A 22,615-nucleotide genomic window follows, 5' to 3' on the forward strand; every position below is an offset into this window, starting at 1 on the left:
TAGTCATTTTATATCCGGTAAGATGCATTTAATATATATTTAGAGGGTTTTGGCCTGACAACCACAATTAAGATCATTGCTAGGCTAATCGCCGACAACATACGACGTAGTACGACATAGTTTCAAATTCAAGATGTTTGTGACTTCCCTATCTTCCACCATCGTTATTTTTTGAATAATATTTAGCTGGTACCAAGTAAAAGAAACTGGCCTCGTCTACGGGGCTGACAAATAACCACAATTAAGATCATTGCTAGGCTAATCGCCGACAACATACGACGTAGTACGACATAGTTTCAAATTCAAGATGTTTGTGACTTCCCTATCTTCCACCATCGTTATTTTTTGAATAATATTTAGCTGGTACCAAGTAAAAGAAACTGGCCTCGTCTACGGGGCTGACAAATAACCACAATTAAGATCATTGCTAGGCTAATCGCCGACAACATACGACGTAGTACGACATAGTTTCAAATTCAAGATGTTTGTGACTTCCCTTTCTTCCACCATCGTTATTTTTTGAATAATATTTAGCTGGTACCAAGTGAGGGAAACTGGCCTCGTCTACGGGGCTGACAAATAACCACAATTAAGATCATTGCTAGGCTAATCGCCGACAACATACGACGTAGTACGACATAGTTTCAAATTCAAGATGTTTGTGACTTCCCTTTCTTCCACCATCGTTATTTTTTGAATAATATTTAGCTGGTACCAAGTGAGGGAAACTGGCCTCGTCTACGGGGCTGACAAATAACCACAATTAAGATCATTGCTAGGCTAATCGCCGACAACATACACGTATGTATGTAGTGCGTGCTATCGCTAAACCATATATACATTAAAAGCCTTAACTCCATTGACAAACGACATGAAATACATTAGACTTGACAGTGGATGTTAGCAATAACAAAAGAATTCGAATTGAAAATTTCGTAACTCACCTTTCCAAGCACAAGATAGATTCCTGCCAAACGAGGACCTGTTTCACCCAACCAGCAACGAAGTATTTATAAGCGTCCAAGCTCTTGAAGTTTTTCATGAGAATAGGCTGATTTTGTGTGGACAAGATCATTTTAAATATCAGCGTAGCAGATGTCAGGCAGACAGGGCGAAGACAGTGGGTCGAAAAACATCGATTTGGGCATCAAATATGGATCTGGCGACTGTATAGAACGAAGCTTTTCCTCATAACGCCTTTTATGTAACAGATCCAGTGAGTTTGCGGCATCAGAAAGCACCGGGTCTTCCATGAAATGCATTTTAAATTGCGCCATCAATTGAAAACAATGCAAATACAGAGTCAAAATGACGGACAAGTGGGCGGAACCCTACAGCGAACACGTGGTGCGTGGGTAGACTCTATTCATGACATGGCACAATTGCTCACTGCATGTGCTAAACAATCTGCATCAGAAAGCTTTTTTTTAACGTTTTGCAGCAGTCTGCCACCTGCTGGAAATGAATGTTTTGTACAATACTTGAGTTGGAGTGTCAAGGTGTTGCATAGGGGTGTGCCATCTTGGGCACCACACGATTCGATTTGATTACGATTTGATTATTGAACGATGATCACGGTATTGACTATGATCACAATTATCAAGATCATCATTATTGTCGATGCATCGTGCGTTACTAATTAATAAAGTAGCAGCCAAACAAATTTATGTCCATTATTTATTTAAAATATCCTAATGATTCAACAGGAACGATGGAAACATACCCATACAACAAAAAGCTGCCCTTAAGCAGCTTTTTTATTTTTTATTTTTTTACAATAAAGTGCTAAAACATGAACCATTTTAAAGGCAGTACTTGTTTCTCTCAACAGTACAATAAAATTTACACAAGTGGAATGAATTCCACATTTTCTGGAAACAAAGTGTCTTTAGAAATAAGACTTCTTTTAACCAATATACTTTGTTTTCACAGATTTCTGTACTATTTTGCAGGTTTGTAGTGTTGCCGCTGTACGTAATCCTGGTTTAACACGTTCTGCATATGAAATACACGTGAGCGATTTAGCTCGGCGCTGACTCTTAACATCTCAAAAACAATAACAATAAAGGCTAAACAGTACAAGACGGTTCGTGTACTCACCTCTTATAGACGCTCAGGAGTCTTAGCAAAACGCTCAGGAAATTTTTCAATTAACATGACTTCAAACTGCTGCTGGACATCTGAAAGACAAGAAGCAACGAACTCTCTCTCTTCCCCTCTCGCTCTAAAAAAAATAACTTGCGCACAGAAGCGTGAATGCCGGGTCCCTGCCTGTCTCATACACAAATTTATTTTCCAGTCTTTTGAAAAGGAGTAAATCTCTCGCTCAGTAACCGGCAGCATCCATCATAACATTGTGCGTGCGTCCGTTAAAGGTGTCCGGGCAGCGGACGTGTCTTGAATTTTTTTCCGCTCTGAGCGCCTGTCATAAAGTTATTAAGGAAAATCGTTTTTGAACCTTTATGAATCGTAATTGAATCGTCATGTGTCGAATCGCGATGCATCTAATAATCGATTTTTTTGGAGCTCCCTTAGTGTTGCATTTGATGGTTGACTGTTATGGTTGAGAACAATCTAATGGCCTTTCGTAATTTTTACCTCAAACTAGGTCGGCTCTCCAGGTGCTCCACAAGGCTTGTGAGGTGTCCCGTAGGTATAACTATTTCCCCGGGGGTATGGCTCTCACTTGGATGGGTTACTACGAAAGCTGCATCGCTTCAGAGCAGAGTTGCATCAATGAATGGAACACCATGAAGGACTTGGAATCCACACGTCCAGACTCGCCTACTATGTTTGTCGACAAGTCAGTCATCATAAATTACATAAAAATCTGAAAGTTACGTAAGCTGATTCTGTCTAACCTAGTTGTCGAAAGTGGAATTTTTGCAATTTTGTTTTCTAAGTGTAACACAAACATAAATCTTTTAACAGGCCTTCAGAGAGAGAGAGGACAGAGTGCCTTATCAGAGCCAAACTCCGAAGTATCATGACATGCCAGGATCTTGAGAATGTCACATGCAAACAGGTGACTATGACTCAGTTTTTCTTGTTAATGACTACGGTCTTAGGCATTCTTATTTGTTATTGTTTCGACAATGCGTGTGTTTTCACTTTACTATTTGCTGCTGTAGCAGTGTATTAACTAATAACATATTCCTCTGTTGGGTCAATTAGAAATTATTTTGTATTTTTGTTCAAAATGCACAACTTGTTCTTAAAAGGTTATGTTTCTTCAGCTTGTTCAATTCACTTTGACCACAAGATATAACATTGTTCTCAGGCAAATCAATTACAGGTAGTCCCCAGGTTGCGAAAGAGTTCCGTTCCTACGCTGGCGATGTAACCAGAATTTCCGCGTAAATCGGAATTAACTATTTAAGTACTCCTAAATACCCCTTAAGTCTCAAAGTAACTATACAAAAACATGTATTACCGTATTTTTCGGACCATAACTCGCACCTGAGTATAAGTCGCACCAGACATAAAATGCCCAACGAAGAGGAAAAAAGACATATATAAGTCGCACTGGAGTATAAATCGGATTTTTGGGGGAAATTTACTTGATAAAATCCAACATATAGAACAGATATGTCATCTTGTAAGGTAATTTAAAATAAAAATACAATAGAGAACAACATGGTGAATAAGTGTACAGTATGATAATGTTACATGATGGATGAACAACAAAATGCGAACGTGGGCGGCATGTTAACGTAACATAGCTATTAAGAGTTAGTCAGATAACTATAGCATAAAGAACATGCTAACAAGTTTACCAAACCATCAGTGTCACTCCAAAATAACATGTGAAATGATATAATAATGTGTTAATAATTTCACACATAAGTCGCTTCATAGTATAAGTCGCACCCCCTGCCAAACTATGAAAAAAAACTGCGACTAATAGGCCGAAAAATACGGTATACGTCATTGTACTGTCCTCGCCAAGACGTTAGCTTTAAGTCCTAGCTAGACAGTGAGCTAAGCTGTCATCTTTCCCCTCTCTCTCACTTGGCTGCGCAACTTCTTTATTGGAGCAAATACGTTCTTCTTCGTGTTTACTCTAGTGCAGTGTTTTTCAACGTATTGCAGTGGCTCCCAAACCGGTCCTCAAGGACCCCTGTGGGTCCTGGTTTTTGTTCCTACCGATCGAGCACAGACCGTTTAACCAATGAGGTTTCTTCTAAAACAAGCAGCACCTGACTAAAATCAACTGATTACACTTGTAAAACACCAGATTGGTACACATGTGTCGTCCTGTTTTGTTGGAAAGAAATCCAGCACCCACAGCGGCCCGATGTGGAATAGTTTGGGAACCCCTGACCTAGTGTGCCGTGCGGGATCATCAGTTACTTACAAGTTACTTTGAGGTACAAAACACAACTGGAGACAAAATGGCGGATGAGACTCCAGTGCGGTAAAGTCGAAATCACATAAGTTGGGTACATTTTAACCTGGGGGCTACCTGCACTGTATAAACAAACCCACTAAAATGTTTGCATATAGTTTGTATAAAACGTGAAGTCTATCTTGCAACCCTTGACAGGCATGAAAATCTATTACCTTTCGGCGAAATTCGAAGTCAAAAAGGGTGACCTACGTGAATTGTGTAGATCCGAGAGAAAATTTTTTAAAAGGGGTGTAGTGGTGGGAGATTTTTTTAATGTCGGACGCTTGCTATGAAAGCGGGGAAAGTGGCACAAAGCCAAAGAAGCGCACCAGAGTTGCCAAAACATTGACTTATTTCAACGAAATAAAGGAGGGTACACTGTTGTCCCGTCTCTTTAATGCCAAGCTTGGCTGCACGTCGGCCGTGAATGAACACCTAAAGCGCCGTCACCCAGTTGTAATTTTGGAAGACGACAGGACAGGACCATCTAACTACCGTATTGGCCCGAATATAAGACGGCCCTGATTATAAGACGACCCCCCTCTTTTTCAAGACTCAAGTTTGAAAAAAGACTTTTTGAACACCAAATTAATTTTTATACAGAAAATAATTACAGTACATCCAAAACTAGTGGTTATAACAATATATTTGAGAGAAAAAAAGCATGTTATTTTGCCTTATTCAAATCTTAATATCTGAACATTTAAATATGTAAACTAAAGTACAATCACATTCGTAAATGAATGGCTTCTGGTTTTTGAAATGTAAATAACCAATCTATTGTGATAAAACAACAAAATTGCAATAACTGCAATAACCATCGAAGTGAGGTCTAACTGTAACTAGTCTTGAAACAAATCTGAATAAGGAAAAACATTGCAATGAAATAATGCAAACTGGTTAAACTTGAGAGTAGCTGAGATTTGTCATGACAGAACATCGCTTCAATGATATCTGGCGCCATCTAGTATCGTGAATGGGGATAATGTCTAGACCGCGAATATAAGACGACCCCCTCTTTTCCAGTCTTATTTCAATGCAAAAAACACGTTCTTATATACGGGCCAATACAGTAACTAACGATATGTTTTATTGAAGTTGCTAAGCCTGTCGCGATATGCAATGAGTCCATTTATCGCACAGTAAATAAAAATGAGGACAGTAATTTTCACGGCTGCTTTTTGTCGTGTGCATACAGTAGGCCTGTCGCGATAACAAATTTTAGTGTGCGATAATTATTCTCATAAATTATTGCGATATGCGATATTATTGCGCCCCCCCCCCCCCCCCCCCCAAATTTTTTTTTAACCAATTTACAATAACACAGTGAGAATACAGTATATATTAATGGATCAAGTACACCCATTTAAAGGCAATAAATATTTACTCTTATATTCAAAAATACTTTTTAAGAAATCACAACTAAAAACAATAGGCCATGAGGCTCTTGAGTAAAAAACAACAATATTGATACCGCACAGAAACACAGAATAAATAAAATGTGTTTAAAAAAAAAAAAGCACTTATAACTTTAAGCATTTAGGCAAATGAAAACTTTTCCCGTCATAGCTTCTGCAATGGTGTTCCATTGGGATTCAACGATACAGTTAAGTCATGGTTCGGTACGATTTTTGATATGGGGGGGACTAGATTTTCAATCCGATTCAATACATTTAATGCTCTGAAAAAAAAAAATAACAACTGTATTTTTTTTGTTTCGTTTTTTTTTTTTTTTTTTTGGTAACGAGCAAAAATTAAATTGCCATCATAAAAACATGCATTTTAGTGCATAATATTTATGTGCTTACTTCTTACTGATCTGAAAAAAAATTTGTATAAAAGTGCTGAGAACAATCTTTACTGTTTGTAAAGTGAGGCAGGGCACACTGTTGATTGCTACAGCTCTCTTAGCAGCTAGGTTTACTACATGAGCAAGAAATCCTATTTGTGGTCCGAATCCATCTGTGTCATTTACTGAATTAACAATATTTGCAACATTATCTATAGTCACTGGTATGGATTGATTTGGCCTTCTTAACTTCTATTCAGTCATGACAGTTTAGAATTCATCGATGTAGTATGTGGACTACGTGACCCATAATCACTCTGGGCTCACGTAGCCAATGGCATGGACGTAGCACATCTAGTTTGCCATCTCATGATATCTAGTGTGTGCGCGCATTAAAAAGTTAGCAAGCGCCGCTGAAGTGACGTCTGCTCATTTAGTTTAGTTTAGTTTAGTTTAGTTTAGTTTATTCACACATCGTATCATGGTACACACATGAACATGGTCATATATACAAGCAGTTCATCTGACTAGATGTATGAAAGGGACACTCCGAATAAGCTATTTAAAGCTTTTAGTAGGGGCCCAGTCAAACAACACACACATACACACATTCATACACATACATGCAATTAACTATGGGAAATTTCAAAATTCTGATTACATCGGATTTGACATGTGATTCCTTAGGAATGTTATTCCAAGACAGCATATTAAACATACATAGCAAGGAGATGGGTTTTCAGTTTTTTCTTAAAAATAGAGATGGAGTGTGACATTTTAAGTGTTTCGTCCAGTTCATTCCAGATCTGTGGTCCTCTGCATACAATGCCAAAGCTTGTAGACTTTAGACTTCTGCTTTTTCCAGTGATGTGATTTTTTTCTTCTAGTAGTGTATGTGTGCTGAGGAGTACTGATTGGAATGAGATCACTTAATTTATGGTTTAGTTTATGGATGACCTGATACATTATGCAAGCATTTTGAAAGTAGTTGTGTTCTTTTAGCCTCAGAAGGTGGTGGTGGTGAAATATTAATTTAGTAGGAGCATTGAACCCAGACCATGTTATGGCACGTATGACTTTTTTCTGTAGGGTTTCCAGCTTTTTTAGATAGGTTGGAAATGTGTTGCACCATATGATATTACAATATTGTAAATGTGGCTCAAATAAAGATTTATACAGGGTGAGTAGTGCAGAGAGTGGGATATAATGTCGCAGTTTAAAAAACAGCGCAGCATATTTCGACAGTTTATTTGTGAGCTCATCAATATGTTTTTTAAAATTAAGGTACTCATCAATATGGACTCCCAGGAATTTTGTAGAGCAGACTCTTTCAATGGTTTCTCCATTTATGTTTAAGCAGATTTGTTTAATGGGCTGTTTTTTATTGGAGCGAAACACAATGTAATTTGTTTTATTGATATTTAGAGAGAGTTTATTACATTTGAACCATGTGTCTTTTTTCTTAGTTCACTATTTATGATTTGCTCAAGTGCAGAGGGATGTTTATGGGAAAAGAATAAATTTGTATCATCAGCAAACAGTATTTTATGAAAAACAGATGAGGAATTAACAAAGTCGTTAATGTAAAGGATGAAGAGGAGTGGCCCTAAGATGGAGCCCTGGGGGACTCCATGATTAAGGAGTTTGTATGATGATCATTACTACACAACACCAGCATATGACAATCGACTTTCATAAACAGGACGAGTTTGAAGCAGCTATTCGTTGTCAAAGCGAGGTTGTTCGTAGCAGCCAAGTCAGTAACAATGTTTTGGCGGACTTCGTTGTAAATATCCGGCGTTGTGCTGAAAAATAGCCTCCCAGCATAAATTGTCACTCCTGACGGGAGCGCCCGCACGTCAACAACACCGGCGCGCCATAGATGGTCCACAGTCACTCCGGAGCACTGACGCGGCCGGTATACTTTGAACAATAGGATATAATGGGAACGATTGGCTCCGGCGCTAGTTTTTGCCGGACCTGGAACGAAAAGGCATTTTGCGCAGTTGGTAACGAAGAATCCGAACTTTTAACAGTACGTCTGCCGCACGCGCGCACGCACGTGCACGCGAGGCGATAAATCGCAGCGGAAAAATCACTGCCTTCATTTTTATTTATCGCGCGATAAATGGAATTATTGCATATTGCGACAGGCTTAGCATACAGTAATGCATGCGTGTACACGTGCGTGTTGATTGCATATGAGACACCAGTTCCTTTCACAGATGTTTATTGGTTATCGACACGCCGTAGAATTAAAGTTCAGACGTACAAAATAAGGAAACACATCTATATTGAACACTGTAAACGTAAGTATTGCTACATTGAGGCTAAGGGGGGGGGGGGGAAACACAACCTACTTTAGCCTGCTATAAAACATTGGCAGGCTTCTCCAAAACGCAAACTTGCGGTTAAAAAGTGTTTTCAAATATGAAAAAGATATGGTTAACAGCATTTGCAAGCGAAAATAATGAAAAAATTGATTACTGACACCACATATAATGACAAACAGAGCTTTTTTTTTGCGGAGTGTAAAGCTTACTGTTAGTGGTTTAGCGAATGTACTTCCGGTGACATTTCAAAATAAAAGCATTTCATGTTCGTCATATAAATAGCGATTTCTGGAGTTAATCCCACATACTTCAGAATTCAGATTCTACACTAAGAATAGCTTTAAAATTACACCCTTTATGAAAAACCCGATTGGCAATGATTATAATACTATTATATACAGTAGTATACTGTAATATTGCTAGATATTTTTTTTAAGAATTGTTTTGAATCATGTTGGAAAGGCGAAGTCGGTGTTCTGAATCTGTTTACATGCCATTCTTTTGCACTAGTTAATGTGATCAGCATTTGACCTCATTGTTTATTTGTGATATATTGTTGTTATTTCCGTGTTTATTTGTACTTTAATAAAGATTTTAGTGTTCCAAAATGTTTTTGTGGATTAACAAGCGTCATCAAAAATTGAATTGCTAAATTAGTAGAAAAAGGGATTTTTAATTTTATTTTGTATTTTTTTTATTATATTGCCAAATGTATCACATTTGATACACCTAAAATTTCATGATATTGAGACTACTTCAGAATTTTGACATTTGTTTTTGGAAGAAAAAAAATGATGGATGCAAGTCAACACATGCATCTGTAGGTTTCATGAAAAAAAAAAAAACTGGATTTAGCAAGGGTTATAGATATCTGATCGCTTATTACACATATTCATTTTGACTTTTCTTTTTACAAATTTGAAAAAAAGGTTTCATTAGGACCTTATTGTTCAAATTTTGGGATTCTCTGATGATTGCTTCCTATTGCTGGCATTAAAGGGTTAGATTAGTCGACTAATCATAAAAATATTCGGCCGACTAATTCGGCCCTAGCTGTACAGTGTACCGGAACATGTCACCTTTTTAACCCTTGACCCATTTTCATGCCTGCTAGAGAATATGCAAACTTATGTAGTTTTCGAGTAGTGATGATATTATTTCTTAATATAGATCCGCACCGAGTTGGAGCAGCACATGAGCTGCAACCTCAAGGAATTCAAAGAGTTCATCGACAATGAGATGCTGTTGATTTTGGGCCAGATGGATAAAGCTACACTCATCTTTGACCATGTCTACCTGGTAGAACAGCTTCTACTGGCTCCCCAATCTGTCTGAAAGGAAAAATCATAATACACTTTTTCTTACCTGTATATTTGTTCGATCTTTGTAGGGCTCTGAATGGAATGCATCAAATTTGGAAGAACTGCAAGAAACGGGGTGATTTATTTCATACTGTAGAAGGCTTTGATAATCACAAGCATGCAAAATGAAAATATATTGACGGAGTTATCTGAGTAAGAAAGACTGACCTTTATCCTTCCTCCTCAGAGTGGGATATATCCTCAATGTAACAAGAGAGATAGACAACTTTTTTCCTGGCACATTCAGCTATCACAATGTTCGCGTGTATGACGAAGAGGCCACTGACCTGCTGGCACACTGGAATGATACGTATAACTTCATTGTTAAAGCAAAGTGAGTATATGGAACATTTTTTGCACATACTGTATAGGTCAGGGGTGGCCATTACGTCGATCGCAACGCTAGTGTGGGTAGCTCGCAGCATCAAAAAAACAAAAACAAAAAAAAAAATGTTTTTTTTTTTTTTTTTTTTTTAAATGTACCTAGTTAATTATGTTATGTGAGCAAACATAATTTACCGTCCATTTTTTATTTATATTTTTTTAAATGTACACAGTTATTTGTATTTTGTGGGCAACATAACCTCATATGTTGCTCACAAAGCATAATTACTGTAACTGTTCATTTAAAAATTTTTCTTTTTTTTTAGTTCACCCTCCTCTCTTAAGGTAGATCGCGGGAGGTTGTCTCATTTAAAAGTAGATCTTGGAGCAAAAAACTTTGAGCACCCCTGGTATAGGTATTCAGCTCCTGACATGAATTAGGTCCATCCCTTGGTTTGCTTCTTTTTGATTGGCTAAAGTGGCCAATCAGCATAAACTACAGAAAGTCCCAGGGTTAAGAACGAGTTCCTACGCTGGCGACGTAACCCGAATTTCCACGTAAGTCGGGATGAACCCTTTAAGTACCCGCAAAATAACTGGCAAAAAATTCAAAAAGTATTGTATTTTGTTTAATGATGGAGGATAGACTGCCCTCTGGTGGCAACGTTGGGTCTGGCTAGACTGTCGCATTCTATGACAGAAGCAGACTCCGACGTCTAAGTTAAGTGTAAGCGATCTGCCATGAGAAGTGTAAATACGTTAGCATTCGTAGCATTTAAGATAGCGGACTTTTGTTAGGCAAATTAGGCTAATTTAATCAACTAAATTTACACATTAATCAGACTAGATGGATGTTTGAACACTAATTGTTTTGTGTCAAATGTTTTATCGTTAAAATGTGTGTCATTTTGAACATAAGTAAGGATTCCATGATTCAATTCGAAAACAATTCAGGGTGCTACAATTCGATTATTATTGAACGATGATCATGGTATTGACGATGATCACAATTCTGGATTGGCTACTTTATGAATTAGTAATGTACGATGGTACATTACTAATTCATAAAGTAGCCAAACAAATTTATGTCCATTATTTATCTACAATATCCTAATGATTCAACAGGAACAATGGAAACATGCCCATACAACAAACAACTGCCTTGAAACTGCTTTTTTATTTTTTATTTTTTTACAAGTAAGTGCAAAAACATCAACCATTTTAAAGGCAGTACTTATTTCTTTCAACAATACAATTGCGTATTGTTGAGATACAGATTCTTGACTCTTGACAAGGTGATGATGCTGGAACTTTTGTTTGGTGCTGTTCCAGTGAGATTTACAAAGGTGACTGCCTGAAGAAGAAATCAAAATTCCCTCAGTCCTTGATGATATGGGGCTGCATTTTTTTTTTTTTAACAAAAAGGTGCAAAAACATTAACCATTTTAAAGGCACTACTTACTTCTCAACATGCCTATACAACACACAGCGGACCTTGGGATGCTCTTTTTTTTTTTTACAAGAACGTGCAAAAACATTAGCTGTTTCAAAGGCGATACTTATTTCTCTCAACAATACAATAAAATTTACACTGGTGGAATGATTTCCGCATTTTCTGGAAACAAAAGTGTCTTTGGAAATAAGACTTCCTTCAACCCATATACTTTGTTTTCATAGATTTCTGTACTATTTTGCGTGTTTGTAGTGTTGCCGCTATACTTAATCCTGGTTTTAAACGTTCTGCATCTGGAATACCTTTTGTACACCACCAAACAACGCACAACTTGACACGGTAATACATGTTCGTGAAGTCGCTAATTAGCATAGCGCTCGGTGCTAACTATTAACATCTCAAAAACAACAACAATAAAAGCTAAACAGTACAAGAGGGTTTGTGTACTCACCTCTGATAGACAGACACAGGACTTAGCAAAACACTAGGGACTTTTTCTAATTAACACGACTTGAACCTACTGCTGGACAACTGAAAGACAAGGACCAACAAACTATCTCTCTTCCCCTCTCGCTCTTAAAAATAACTTGCATACAGAAGAAGCGCGACCGCCGGGTCCCTGCCTGTCTCATACACAAATTTATTTTTGTGTATGAAAGAAGTAAATTTCTCGCTCAGTAACCAGCTGCATCCATCATAACATTTTGCGTGCGTCCGGTAAAGGTGTCTGGGTGGCAGACGTGTCTTGAATTTCGTTCCGCTACTAGCGAGTGTCATAAAGTTCATAGGGAAAAATCATCATTTTTGAACATTTATGAATCGTAATTGAATCGTCACGTTTTTGGATACTTAGTTACAGATTTAGGGTACTTAAAGGGTTAGTTCCAACTTGGAAATTCTGGTTACGTGACCTGCGTAGGAACCGACCTCGTTTGTAACCCGGGGACTACCTGTATTATGTTTTCTCCTCACCCAAATTAAGAATATTGCTAACTTTTGCAAGGAGTAATGTACAGTCAAAATTGCTAACTAATGACGATGTTTCTCACCCCCTCAGAAAAAACTACTCCAAGTGTCTTGTTCACTGTAAGATGGGCGTCAGCCGATCTGCCTCCACAGTCATTGCGTACGCCATGAAAGAATATGGATGGTCACTGGAGAAGGCCTACAACTTTGTCAAGGAAAGGAGGAGCATTACACGACCGAACCCAAGTTTCATGAGGCAGCTGGCAGAGTACGAGGGCATTCTTGATGCCAGGTACAGTGCAATGTTTGTAATATGTAGATTATTTTCTTGTTTTATTCTTGACAAACATTGACAAAGTTGTTGGTACCCCTTTTCTTAGGAAGCAAACCCACAATGGTCACTGAAATAATTCGACACTTATAAAAGTAACGTTCATTCATTCATTCATTCATCTGACTAGGTTCATTATTTTTAATACAGTTTGTGTTTTATTTAAGAATAATAAATTATTGCATTTGAATGGGTGATTTATTAGGATGTAGTGTCACTACATTAATAGTTGAATTGGTTAAAACAAAAATTGACTGTAACATCGCATACCGGCAATAATTTTTAAGACAATATATCCATCCATCCATTACCTACCACTTAATCCGGGGTCGGGTCGCAGAGGCAGCAGCTTTAGCAGGAAAGCCCAGACTTCCTTCTCCTCAGCCACTTCAACTAGCTTCTCCGGCGGGATCACAAGGCATTCCCAGGCCAGCCGAGAGACATAGTCTCTCCAGTGTGTCCTGGGTCGTCCCCGGGGTCACCTGCCAGTGGGACGTGCCCAGAGCACCTCTCCATGGAGGCGTCCAGCAGCCATCCGAACCAGATGCCTGAGCCACCTCAACTAGTTCCTCTCAACGCGGAGGAGTAGCTGCTGGACACAGAGTCCCTCCCGGATGACCGAGCTTCTCACGGTATCTCGAAGCGAGAGCCCAGCAACCCTGCGGAGGAAACTCTTTTCGGCCGCTTGTATCCGGGATCTCGTGACCATAGGTGAGGGTAGGAATATAGATCCACTAGTAAATCAAGAGCATCGCCTTTTGGCTCAGCTCCTTCTTCACCACTACGGACCAGTGCAGAGTTCGCATCACTGCAGACGCTGCACCGATCTGCCTGTCGGTCCCCTGCTCCCTCCGACCCTCATTTGTCAACAAGACCACAAGATGAATTCATCCACTTGGGGCAGGATCTCATCCCCAACCTGGAGAGGGGCACGCCACCCTTTTCCGACTGAGGACCATGGTCTCGGATTTGGAGTTGCTAAACTTAATCCCAACCGCTTCACACTCAGCTGCGAACTGTTCCAGTGAGAGTTGGAGGTCACGGCTTGATGAAGGCAATAGCAACACACCGTCTGCAAAAAGCAGAGATGCAATGCAAAGGCCACCAAACCGGACCCCCTAGAAATTCTGCCCATAAAAGTTATGAACAAAATCAGGCAGCCTTGGCAGAGTCCAACCCTCACTGGGAACGAATTTCACTTACTGCCGGCAATGTGAACCAAACACTGACTCTGTTCGTACAGGGCTCGGTACTCTGTACTCCCGAAGCACCCCCCCACAGGACTCACCGAACAACCCTTACCAAGGGGCTCGGTACCTCGTACTCCCGAAGCACTCCCCACAGGACTCCTCAAGGGACACGGTCGAACGCCTTCTCCAAATACACAAAACACATTTAGACTGGTTGAGCGAACTCCCACGCACCGTCGAGGACCCTGCCGAGTGTGTAGAGCTGGTCCACTTTTCCATGGCCGGGACGAAAACCACATTGCTCCTCCTGAATCCGAGATTTGACTTCCTGACAGACCGTCCTCTCCATCACCCCTGAATAGACTTTACCAGGGAGGCTGAGGAGTGTGATCCCTCCATAATTGGGACAGACCCTCTGGTCCCTCTTCTTAAAAATGGGAACCACCACCGCGGTCTGCCAATCCAGAGGCACTGTCCCCGATGTCCACGTGATGTTGTAGTGGCGTGTCAGCCATGACAGCCCCACAACATCCAGAGCCTTTAGGAACTCCGGGCGGATCTCACCCACCGCCGGGGCCTTACCACCGAGGACCTTTCCAACCATCTCAGTGACTCCGACCCCAGCGATAGGAGATCCCAGCCCGGAGTCTCCATACTCTGCTTCTTCAAAGGAAGGCGTGTCTGTGGAATTGAATAGGCCTTTAAAGTATTCTCCCCACCGACTCGCGTCGTCCGGAGTCGAGGTCAGCAGTACCCCATCGCCACTATACAGAGTGTTATTGGTGCACTGCTTTCCTCTCTTCAGACGGCGGATGGCGGACCAGAATTTCTTCAAAGCCGTCTGGAAGTCGTTTTTCCATGGCCTCGCCAAACTCCTCCCATTTTCGAGTTTTTGCAATATATCGCCTACTGAAATTTGGTGTCGCAAAAGGCCTAATTTCAAGTCATTTCACTGACCAGAGTGGGTTTTTCTTTCATTAACAGTGGTGTACCAACCATTTTTTCGACATGTGTATATTCAAACTCTGCGTCTATTTTCAGCAAACAGCGTCACAACAAGCTGTGGCATCCAGACACAGACTGTGAGATGGCAGAGGGCCACCCGGTGTCGGCCCAGTGTTGCGGTGAAGACGAAGGGGACCACTTGACCCCGGAGCCGGTGATGTCTCTCTGCTGTGAAGAATCTCTGCCCGTTAAAGGTGCAGCATGCTCCTCCCCTTGCCGGAAAGTAGCCCTGGAAATTGACCCTGCCTACAACAACTACTACTTCCGGAGGCTTTCCGACTCCGCATTGGACAGTGAGCCGTCAACACCTGTACGTGGCCCTCCCCTTCTTGGCATGGAGAAAGTCTTCATTGAAATTGAGGATGTTGAGCGAGATGCTCTGCTGGACGATGAGGCATTTGACGGGCGAGACGGTCTGGGGCTACCCCCTTTCGGGTCTACAGCGGAGGGCACCGCAGCCCAGACCTGTAATCGAGGCCCCGAGCCCCTGGAGGAGCTACGTCTGCGGCTAGAGTTTAGCACAGTGGAGGAAGAGGATGAAGAAGATGTGCAAAAGGAGGAAGCAGACATGGAGGTTCTAATGCAGCCAGATGAAGGCGGGGGTGGTGACGGAGGGGGAGGAGCAGGGGAAACGCAAGATGTAGAGGTGGAAGGCGATGTCGACAGTAATGGCATGGACCTCGCAACCCTGAATGAAAATTCCAACAACAACAACCGTTTTACCTCTCACCAGAACTTCAATGTGAGTTTTTATATGGAAACATGAAATTGAGGCTTTGTATTGTGATAGGGCTGCAGCTACTGATTATGTAAGGAATCTATTAATCTATCAGTTAGATAGTTCGAATAATCGAGTAATCGGATTAGTAACATTTAATGTGTTAAATGTCTGCGTTTAGCCTCAAACGATATAAAAAATAAATAAATGAGGATCTTACAAAAGAACAATTGGCTAACTTGCATAGCAAAAGTCAACTAGCTTAAATGCTATGAAATGCGAACATTTTGTTACAGTGCTCATGAATCGTTAGACACATACTTCCACAAAAAACTGCTAAATATACCTCTAAATTATGAGTGCCTAAATAGACATATTAGCTGAAACAAAAACTTACAACCTTATGTTGGTTTTAACAGGGAGCAGATGGATTCAGCAATGTTAGACGAATTCTGTCATATTTACTATTGCCACTAAAGGACAGTGTATCCACCCAAATCAATAAAACTAAATGCAGAACAAAATAACCAAATGAGGGAGAGCAATTGGCTAACTTGCATAGCAAAGGTCTGCTAGCCTATATGCTATAAAATGCTAACTTGCTTTTTTTTTTAATAATGCTCTTAACAAATCGTTCAAACGCGTATTGCCACTAAAAACTGCTCAATATACGTCTGAACTAAATTATTAAATATTTGCTTTCAAAATTAAACATATTAGCTCAAACAAAAACTGACAGCCTTATGTTGGTCTTAACAAGGAGCAGCTGAATCCACCCATGTTGGATGAGCATATTCGGTGTATCCACCCAAATCAATAAAACTAAATGCAAAAAAAATAACCAAATGAGGATTGAAGTTCAACAAAAGAACAATTGGTTAACTTGCAGCGCAAAGGTCTGCTAGCTTAAATGCTATAAAATGCTAACTTTTTTATTTTTTTTATTTTTTACAATGCTCTTAACAAACTTGTTCAAACACGTATTCCCACAAAAAAACTGCTCAATATATGTCTAAACTAAATTATTAAACATATGCTTTTAAAATTAAACATATTAGCTCAAACAAAACATTAAAACCTTATGTTGGTCTTAACAGCGAGCAGCTGAATCCACCCATGTTGGATGAGCATATTTACTGTTGCCACTAGAGGGCAGTGTATCTACCCAAATCAATCCAGTAAAACTAGATGCAAAAGAAAAATAACCAAATGAGGATCGAAGTTAAACAAAGGAACAATTGGCTAACTTGCATAGCAAAGGTGTGCTAACTTAATGCTATAAAATGCAAACTTTTTTTTTTTTTTTCCCCCGCAATGCTCTTAACCAACTTGTTCAAACACGTATTCCTACAAAAAATCTGCTCAATATATATCTAAACCAAATTATTAAACATTTGGTTTTAAAATAAACAAATTAGCTCAAACAAAACATTAAAACCTTATGTTGGTCTTCACAGCGAGCAGCTGAATCCCCCCATGTTGGATGAGCATATTCACTGTTGCCACTACTGGGTACTGTATTCATCCAAATCAATAAAACAAAATGCAACACTTTTAAAACAAATCATTAGAACGCCACTAATTAAACGAATCATCGAAGCAGCATAACTTCATTCGACTTTGTTTTTGTAATCGAATTACTTGAGTTAATCGATTAATCATTGCAGCACTACATTGGAATATGCTACACTTTTGCACCACAATATGTAACATTCATATTTTTTCTTTTTAGGGAAATGCCACCCCTCTTGCAGCTGATGTATCTTTATGTTCTTGGAGGGACATTTCATCAACCTCTCTTTCAGATCCTTGCCTTAAACCCAGTCCTCATGAAATCCCAAGTGCTCCGTTTCAGTTACCCCAGACCTCTTCTAAAGACCTCGTGTGTTCAACGGTGTCTCTTTCCGACTGTGCCAAGAGTGCTTCCTTTGCTTCTGCCACGCCGCCCGACGCGCCACAGCAAATAGCGGACTCCCTTCACGCCGTCGGGGTGGAGGACCGCGATGATATGTTGCATGTGAACATGGAGTGTGAGAATAGGCTGTCTGTAGGCTCTTCAGAAGTTCTACCTGAACTGATGTCAATGGAGATGCTCAAAGATACGCCTGCCACGGATTGCTACCTGAGCCAGCAGAGGGAGAACTCGGTCGAGTCGCAGAGGTCGGGCGTGGTGCGCCGTCACGCCGAGAGATTGGAGAGACTTTGGGGTTTGACCCAAGAGAGCCTGCATTCTTTGAAGCCTATGCACGCATGTCAAATGTCCAAGAAGGAAGAGTTTCCTGGCTTTCCTAGGGACTTGATAAAATCATCTACACCGTGCCAAGTAAGGTTAGAGCCACTGGTTGTTCCACTCACCAATGAAGCCTTGTTGGGGGTGGTGGGGTCGGGGATGCTTACCCCTACCTCCTCGCCACACAGCACCACGTTGACGCGCAGCTCCAGCAGCGACAGTCTTCGTAGCGTGAGAGGAAAGCCCGGCTTGGTTCGTCAGAGGGCGCAGGAAATCGAGACACGGATGCGTTTGGCGGGACTCACCGTGTCGTCCAGGCTCAAACGGTCCAACTCGCTGGCTAAATTGGATAGTCTCAATCTCTCCTCTGAGGACCTGTGCTCCGCCTGTTCTTCAGATGCAGGAACACTACTCCTTCTCTCATTGTCACCAGAGCCGGGCCAGTGGGAGTCCCCTACCGCACCCTCTCAATCCCGACCCTGCAAAGACTTGCACACTCCAGAGAAAGCTCTAGCAGGGGAGCCCGTAAGCTGACACACATAGAAGTGCTCCAGTTCACCTCTCACCACATAGGGCTGGAGAGGCTTGTACAGATTGTGGAATGAAAAAAAGAATATATACGAAGCATTCACATGTTTGCCACATTTTTTGTCGAACTGTGTAGGTCACATTGCTGTATCTGACAAGAGAAGCCATCAGTTCACCTCTGACTTGGTTGGGATAAACAAGTGCCTTGTGTTTTAGACAACAGCGGCACAAAGTCTAAGGCAGAAGGCTAAGAGGTTCAGTGCAACCTTTAATTCATAGTCCCTAGTACCTAGTATTTACTGACAAATCTGCTTTTTTCTACGGAGCCCGTAAAGCGACATCAACAGTAATGAAATCAATTTAAACCATCTAGTGTGCACCAGATAGTTTCAAGAATACACCAGAAAACAATCAGGTAAACATTAACAGTATATAGCATTTAAGCTAGCGGACTTTTGCTATGCAAGTTAGCCAATTGTTCAAAATTCGGCTAGCTTAAATGCTATGGAATGCTAATGTTTACCAGATTGTTTCTGGTGCGCACTAGAAGGCAAGTTAGCCAATTGTTGTTTTGTAAGATCCTAGCGGACTTTTTAACAACTGGCTAATTTGCATAGCAAGAGTCCGCTAGCTTAAATGCTATAAAATGCTAATGTTTACCTGATTGTTTCTGGTGCGCACTAGAATGCAAGTTAGCCAATTGTTGTGTTGTCAGATCCTCGTTTATTTTTTTATTTTTTTTATACATCGTTCGAGGCTAAGCCCGGTCGGGCATCGGGCACTGGCAGTTTCGTTGAGCTAAAAATGCTATTAGAGGATATAGTTGAGCTGCTTCAATCTTGGACTCAACTAGCGCCTGAGCTTAGCCTCAAACGATAAATAAATAAATGAAGATCTAAGTAAAAAAGAACAATTGGGTAACTTGCATAGCACAAGTCCGCTTGCTTAAATGCTATATAATGCTAATGTTTATTTGATTGTTTCTCAAATGATATAAAATAAATGAGGATCTTACAAAAGAACAGTTGGCTAAATTGCACAGCCAAAGTCCGCTATCTTAAATGCTATATAATCCTAATGTTTACCAGATTGTTTCTGATGCGCACCAGATTGTTTCTGATGCACAAATTGTTTCTGGTGTGCACCACATACTATCTGGTGCGCACCAGATAGTATGTGGTGCACAGATCTGTTCTGGTGCGCACAAAAACAATCTGGTAAACATTAGCAACATATAGCCTTTAAGCTAACGGACCTTTGCTATGCAAGTTAGCTAATTGTTCTTTTGTGAGATCGTTGTTAATTATTTTTTTACATCGTTTGAGGCTAAACTTAGGCGCGAATTGGACACCAACAGTTTCAGTGTGCTAAAAATCATAATACAGGATTTAGTTGAGCTTATGGTGCGCACCTAAAACATACTATCTGGTAAACATTAGCATGATATAGTCTTTACGCTAATGGACGTTTGTTATGCAAGTTAGTTCATTGTTCTTTTGTAAGATTCTCATGTATTTTTTTTTATATTGTTTGAGGCTAAGCTCAGGTGTGCAGCAGTTTCGTAATCCTAAAAATGATTAGTTCAGCTTTACTTCAATGTGGGACTCAATTAGCGCCTGAGCTTAGCCTCAAATGATATAAAAAAATATATAAATGAAGATCTAAGTACAACAAAAGAACAATGTTCTAACTTACATAGCGAATGTCCACTAGCTTAAATGCTATATAATGCTAATGCTTACCACTTTGTTTCTGGTGCGGACAAGTCCACGATCTTAAATTGTTTCTAGTGCGCACCAGAAACAATCTGGTAAACATTAGTGTTATATAGCATTTAAGCTAGCAGACTTTTGCTATGCAAGTTAGCCAGCTTCTGATGCGCACCAGAAAGTCTGGTCAACATTAGCATTATATAGTATTTGAAGTTAGCGGACTTTTTCTATACAAGTTGGTCAATTGTTCTTTTGTAAGATCCTCATTTATTTATTTTAAATCGTTTGAGGCTAAGCTAGTAATAATAAGTAATAATACAGGATTTAGTTGAGCTTTACTTCAACCTTGGACTGAACTAGCGCCTGAGCTTAGCCTCAAACGATATACATGTATGTATATATAAAGTATGTACAACAAAAGAACAATAAGCTAACTTGCATAGCAAAAGCCCACTATCTTAAATCCTATGCAATGCTAATGTTTACCAGAGTGTTTCTTGTGCCCACCACAAACTGTCTGGTAAACATTAGCATCATGTAGCATTTAAGCTAGGGGACTTTTGCCACGAAAGTTGTTCTTTTGTTCGATCCTCATTTATTCATTTATATTATTTGAGGCTAAGCTCAGGCACTAGTAATAATAAGTAAGTGATAATACAGGATTTAGTTCTTTATTTCAATCTTGGACTCTACTAACGCCTGTGCTTATCTAAGTACAACAAAAGAGCAATTGGCTAACTCTCATAGCAAAGGTCCGCTAGTTTAAATGCTATTTAATGCTAATGTTTACTAAATAGTTTCTAGTACGCACTAGAAATAGTCTGGTGCGCACCAGAAGTAAATTATTATCTGGTAAACATTAGCATTATGTAGCATTTAAGCTAGCGGACTTTTGCTAGCGCCTGAGCTTGGCCTCAAATGATATTAAAAAAAATATATATATATATATATATATATATATATATATATATATATAAATGAAGATCTAAGTACAACAAAAGAACAATTGGCTAACTTGCACAACAAAAGGCCGCTAGTTTAAATACTATATAACGCGAATGTTTACCAGATTGTTCGATCAGGTGCGCAACTGATGATTTAAATTTGTTATTTCTGTCGATGTCCCTTTAGGGGTTCTGTATTTTTCTTGTACCAGTCAGGTACAAAAGTAGTATTAAATGAATTTATTTTACTGTCAGAGTTGTCGTGAAAGTGTCAATAATCGTAAAGTTGTTTACCACACTGTTCTTTGTTTTAGATGCCATAGGCCTTCATGCTGAATTCATGGAGAGCTTTTTCTAGCTGAAGTTGGGATAGCGATGAAAATGACGTGTGACAAAGCGTTAACTTGAATGAGTGAATGAAACGAAAAGCGGAGAGAGCTCGGCTTTCACTGTCTTCAACAAACATCAGAATTACTTCTGAGTGTTGTTTCTTTGCACTTTTTTTTTTTTATTATTGATATGTATACTGGTACACAAGCTACCTTCCCAAATAACATTAATGTTACTCGCCTCACCCGTCATCATCCATTGAGTGATGTTTGGGAAAGCGGTGAACAGCCATGCTGTGTTGGTTGAAATTTAATGCAAATCAAGGATTTCATATCAGTTTTTTTTTTTGCCATAGTTCTATGAACTTTTTTCATCCTTGCCAAAAACCAAACCAAAGCTCTATGGCTGTCTCATCAAGTTGAAGCTGTACAGTATAATCATGTCAGTCATGTATTTAAAAGCTGTCACACCGTTTTGCACATTTGGGAGAAATGGGGGGGAGAAAAACTTGAGGGAGTTTTTGGGCTTATTGCTGTTATGCTTTTATGCTCATATCCACTTTTTAAAACTGATCACAATAGGTTACGTCATTTTTGGTAACCATGTTTTTTTTTTAATCGGTATGCAGTAACTTTTGTACTGTACATTGCTGTAGTTTGAATGCATATTGCACTTTTTATGTTAAATAATGTACTGTATGTGTTGATTATGAAAATAAACACGTTTTTTCATTATACAAGGTGGATGTGTGCAGTAGGGCTGCAGCTGTCGGAATATTTTAGTAGTCGATTAATCGATGGACGAGTTCGAAAAATCGAGTAATCCGATAAGGAACATGACATTTTTTTAAAATACCTTAGCTGAACCTCAAACGGTATAAATTTTTTTTTTTTAAATGATCTATGTACAACAAAAAAACAATGGGCTAACTTACATAGAAAAAGTCCACTAGCTTAAATGCTATAAAATGCTAAAGTTTTTTTTTCTTTACAATGCTCTTAAATGGTTCGG

The 22,615-nt window shown here is 39.7% G+C and overlaps 1 protein-coding gene across 2 annotated transcripts in view; it reads left to right on the forward strand.

Moving 5' to 3' along the window:
* Window positions 1–22,414, forward strand: part of ssh1a (slingshot protein phosphatase 1a) — a 62,226-nt gene extending 39,812 nt beyond the window's left edge. For both annotated transcript variants that reach the window (XM_057831727.1, XM_057831728.1), the window contains exons 8-15: window positions 2,609–2,803; window positions 2,932–3,025; window positions 9,683–9,811; window positions 9,903–9,949; window positions 10,061–10,207; window positions 12,708–12,908; window positions 15,179–15,884; window positions 17,593–22,414. In XM_057831727.1, the coding sequence (XP_057687710.1) occupies window positions 2,609–2,803; window positions 2,932–3,025; window positions 9,683–9,811; window positions 9,903–9,949; window positions 10,061–10,207; window positions 12,708–12,908; window positions 15,179–15,884; window positions 17,593–18,624 (2,551 nt within the window). In that variant the 3' untranslated portion in view covers window positions 18,625–22,414. The remainder of the gene's footprint in view (window positions 1–2,608; window positions 2,804–2,931; window positions 3,026–9,682; window positions 9,812–9,902; window positions 9,950–10,060; window positions 10,208–12,707; window positions 12,909–15,178; window positions 15,885–17,592) is intronic.
* The last annotated feature ends 201 nt before the right edge of the window (window positions 22,415–22,615 follow it).

This window comes from Corythoichthys intestinalis, chromosome 3 (genome assembly GCF_030265065.1).
Source record: "Corythoichthys intestinalis isolate RoL2023-P3 chromosome 3, ASM3026506v1, whole genome shotgun sequence".
Classification (NCBI taxonomy): domain Eukaryota; kingdom Metazoa; phylum Chordata; class Actinopteri; order Syngnathiformes; family Syngnathidae; genus Corythoichthys; species Corythoichthys intestinalis.